The sequence below is a fragment of the Cebus imitator genome, unplaced genomic scaffold (genome assembly GCF_001604975.1).
Source record: "Cebus imitator isolate Cc_AM_T3 unplaced genomic scaffold, Cebus_imitator-1.0 Scaffold340, whole genome shotgun sequence".
NCBI classification, from domain to species: domain Eukaryota; kingdom Metazoa; phylum Chordata; class Mammalia; order Primates; family Cebidae; genus Cebus; species Cebus imitator.
Window position 1 is genome coordinate 615,328 of NW_016107655.1, and position 4,245 is coordinate 619,572.

A 4,245-nucleotide genomic window follows, 5' to 3' on the forward strand; every position below is an offset into this window, starting at 1 on the left:
GCCTCCCAAAGTGCTGGGATTACAGGCTTGAGCCACCGCGCCCGGCCCTTGCTAGTGATTTCTTACTGTTTGTATTATTAGAAGAAACTACCTCCCTCACTTGTATTAACAACAAAAGTAGTCTTAGAGGGTAGAAAGATAAGAAGGATGTTTTCCTAGTATTATTAGCAGTGCTAGACACCATCTGCCATTAAAGTAGGGACTATAGATATCTTATTCCATTAAGCCCTCATATTAAATTCTTCATTGTTGTGTTCCTCTTTAGTATAGTTAATCAGTTAAATTCCTTACTGTGATCAATTAGTGTGTTTATCAGGGAAGCATTTTAATTTGGAGAAGATTCCTTAATAAAATTTGAATTACATTGTTAAAAATCTGTCAGTGTATAATAGAAATATCACTATTTGTATTGCTTTATCTTTTGCACCTTGCTGTTATAAAATGTTATATCTTTTGTCCCTAACTAAAACCTTTTTAGGAGTCACTGATATACCTACCAAATGCCAGTGAAGGAAATTACAAGTTTAATTACTTCAGTATGTTAGCTTTCAAATTGGCACAGGAATGAATAGTTTTGGTAGCATTCACTTTCTGGTGACAGTATAGTTTGGTTTTGCAGTTAAATTTTGTTCTTCAGTAATGTAACATATAGAAAACATATGTCTGTAGGTGGTTATTTGGTTATTTCCCTCATAGGTTTCATGACCATTCTTATAGCTATGGTAATTGAATCCCCACCAAAGCACAGAAGGGTCACTGGTGAGTAAAATAGGATTTCTACTTATGAGGTGCTTTCCGTTAAGGAGACAGGTGTTAACATGGGGATTAAAATTAGTAAATGACTAAGCCCTAGATTGAACGTGGGTCTTAGATTTTTCACTTTGAATTAAAATATACTTTTATAGCTTTTAAGTGAGATGAGTAAAATAATTGGCTATAAGTGGTTTAGGTCTATGCCCAAATTCCAAAAGTGAAAATAATTTTCTATCTCTGCCCTTGCCAGAAAGGATATATTAGCACATAGTTGTTGACTTTTGCTTGTTCAGAATTCTAAAAAATGCCAGCATGCCATTGTCACTATATTAGTGAGACATGTTATATGAATTAATTGTGTCATCAAGTCTAATTGTTTTTTTCTTTATTTAAATGGGATTAAAAACCTACTTTTTCACGTTCAGGTTTATTGAAAATTAGTGTATTTTTTAGGAAAACATTTTAATTTTTAGAAAATTTCAAAATATTAGTAATATTTGAATTGTACCTTTCCACATTCAATTATTTTTAACTATTTTTAACATCAGAATTTTTTTACTGTAGCCATATTTTTTATAATTATGTGATATTTTGTTCTTAAAAATTCCTTTCTGTTCTAGCTGAGATAAAGCAGCAAACCTTTCTCAACGTCTGCTTTTTTCAGACAGCTAAGTAGACATTTAGTGGGACTCTGGACAGCTGATAATGCAACTGCAACAAACTTGTTGAAACGCATTTTGGTAAGTTAGTTGAGAAATTAGATATATATACTGCCTAATAAAATTTAGTTGAACAGGTTATCTCTACTGTTAAAAGGGGATGGATTCTGTTTTTGATTGAAAAGGTTATTCATCATAGGAGTTACCATAAAGTTTTGCCCTCAATAGCTAAGTCATAGTATTAATTTATTTGGGGGTTTAAGGCTAAATTTTCTTTTGCAGATTGTTTTGAAAATGGATTTTGTGTTTTGTTTTTAGCCGCCAGGTTTGCTGGCATACTTGGACAGCTCAGATCTCGTACCTGAGAAGGATGCTGATCGGATGCATGTTAGAGACAATGTGAAAATAGCAATGGTAAATATGATTGTCCCAAGTGTCTTTTTTAGGAGTAAGGGTACTGTTTTATACATATAGTCTTTTTTTTGAAACATGCTAAAAATTTTAGAAACAATTCATTGCATTGGATAATAATACTTAACTATTAATATCTTTATATCCTGTCAAATTCATCTGTTTTAAGTAGACAATTTGTGGTATATTTATAGAGTTGTGCAACTATAACTACAAATTAATGTTATGGATAGTGGTCATTTTATTCTGTGTTTTGTTTCTCTAATTCAACTTACTGGTACGTTCTGAAGTTCCAGTAAGTGTGTATATGTGATATTTTGCACGTATGAGATTGATAAACGTTGTTGGTAAAAGGTGCTGGCCATGAAAAAAGTTATAGGTAGGGTTTTTTTCTTACAAGATCTATGTTAATTATAAGGGTTGGGCCATCCATGAAAAAATTAAACATCTTTATCATACACTACTATAATAATTTCTTAACACGTATTCTTTTTTCTGTCATCACTGCTTCTCTGTCTGCACCCAGCTCCCACTTGCGTCTTGCCACCTCTCAAAAAAGAATCATCTTGAAACCTATGTAGAAAAGTTAAAGTTTCTTGGATAAAAAGTATAATTTGCACAAGTTTTCAGTTTGTTTCTTCACTGAACCATAACACCCAGTGTTTACTTTGTAAAATAGAATGTTACTAAGCTTTACATAGTTTTAAAATAAATTTGCAAACAGGCATGTAATAGATTTCATTATTTTATAGGATCAATATGGAAAATTTAATAAAGTTCCAGAGTGGCAAAGACTGGCTGGAAAAGCTGCTAAAGAAGTTGAAAAATTTGCCAAAGAAAAAGTGGATCTTGTATTGATGCATTGGAGGGATAGGATGGGCATTGCCCAAAAAGAGGTAAAAATAAAATTTTCTTCCAAATTTCTAGCACTTCTGTGTGTCCTAGCCTACTTTAGTTCCCACTGTTCACAGAGATGGTATTAATTATTTCTTGCTGAATACCTGAAGCTTAAAAATGAAAGTTACTTATTTTTGTATATATTTTCCTTAGTTAATAGTTTTATGAGTTGATGATTAGATTTTTATTTTGGTATTGAATATAGAATTCCACTCTTAATTTTTCTTCCATTCCAGTTTTTGTTCTTTTTTATTCATATATATTTATTGCCTTTCCTTCATCCCTGGGACTTTGTTTTGTACCTATAAAAATAAAGGAGCACTTCCTGTTAACCTTTTTGTTCAGAACTAGCCAGACAAGTGTTTTGGAGGTAAGATTCACATTTTAAAGTAAATTTATTGTGTGTACTTAAATTTTGTAGTATTTGTTTCTCAAATCAAAGATCTAAAACAGTTTTAGTCTCATTCTTCAGCATGCAGTATGTGTTACAGAGCTTGATTTAGTAATGCACATTCTTCTATTTATAATGGGTTTTGCAGTAGTTAAGTGTGAATTAAGATGTCCTGTAGAAGCAGTCTTGATCTGAGTTTTTATTGATCACACGTACATTCTTTCTCTTTAACCTTCTCCTTATTTATGGTAGCTATTGCCTTATTCAAGGAAAATAACTTAAACATCTTACTAAAACAAATGGGTTTCTTATGGATTACCAGAATGTATAAGCAGAGCAGAACAAATATTATAGTCTGTGTATCTATCTGAAGTTGGGACCAATGTTTAACTCTAGTGCTCCAACATAATAGGTTACTGCTAATTTGTATATGTGATGTAGTCAGTATAAATCATTAGACAGGCTTGCAAGTGACTATGCAGCATAGTAAAGAGAATACTGAACTTTGAATTGGTTAACTTCTGAGCCTGATTTCAGTCACTTGTTAACCTAAGTTACGGGTTTTTAGAACCTTACCTTCCTCTTTCTTTCTTTTTTAATTTTTGTAATTTTAGTAGAGATGGGATTTCACCATATTGGGCAGGCTGGTCTCAAAACTCCTTACCTCAGGTGATCCACCCACCTTGGCCTCTCAGAGTGGTGGGATTACAGGCATGAGCCACTGCAGCTGGCCACTTTGCTCTTTCATAAATTGGAATAACAATACCTGCCTTCTCTATTTTACAGGGTTGCTTTGATATGCAAGCAAGATAGTAGTAAAGACACTAGATACGTATCTGGTTAGGATATTAGTATAGCATTTGAACAGTCAAAAAATCTACATATATGAATGATTTTCAGTTATTAAAAATTATAAGCTTCTGGCTTCAGGTAGTTAAACCCATTTCTAAAATAACAGTTGTTTCAAACTGTTGGATATAATTATTGTACTGCAAATAAGTTTTTGGCATCAGACTTCATATGTAACATCCAACATGAGCATGAACACAAAGCTGTTTTAGCTAAAATTATGGATAATCTGCTTTTTTAAAACAGTAATTGAGAGAGAAAATAATTTTTTTTTTTTTTTTTTTT

The 4,245-nt window shown here is 32.2% G+C and overlaps 1 protein-coding gene across 3 annotated transcripts in view; it reads left to right on the forward strand.

The window, feature by feature from the left end:
- Positions 1-4,245, forward strand: part of DNAJC13 (DnaJ heat shock protein family (Hsp40) member C13) — a 123,502-nt gene that overhangs the window by 50,403 nt on the left and 68,854 nt on the right. For all 3 annotated transcript variants that reach the window (XR_001818295.2, XM_017505696.2, XM_017505697.2), the window contains exons 18-20: positions 1,418-1,493; positions 1,731-1,826; positions 2,576-2,719. Coding sequence is in view for 2 of the 3 variants with exons in the window: in XM_017505696.2 (XP_017361185.1) it covers positions 1,418-1,493; positions 1,731-1,826; positions 2,576-2,719 (316 nt within the window). In the remaining variant the exon portion in view is untranslated. The remainder of the gene's footprint in view (positions 1-1,417; positions 1,494-1,730; positions 1,827-2,575; positions 2,720-4,245) is intronic.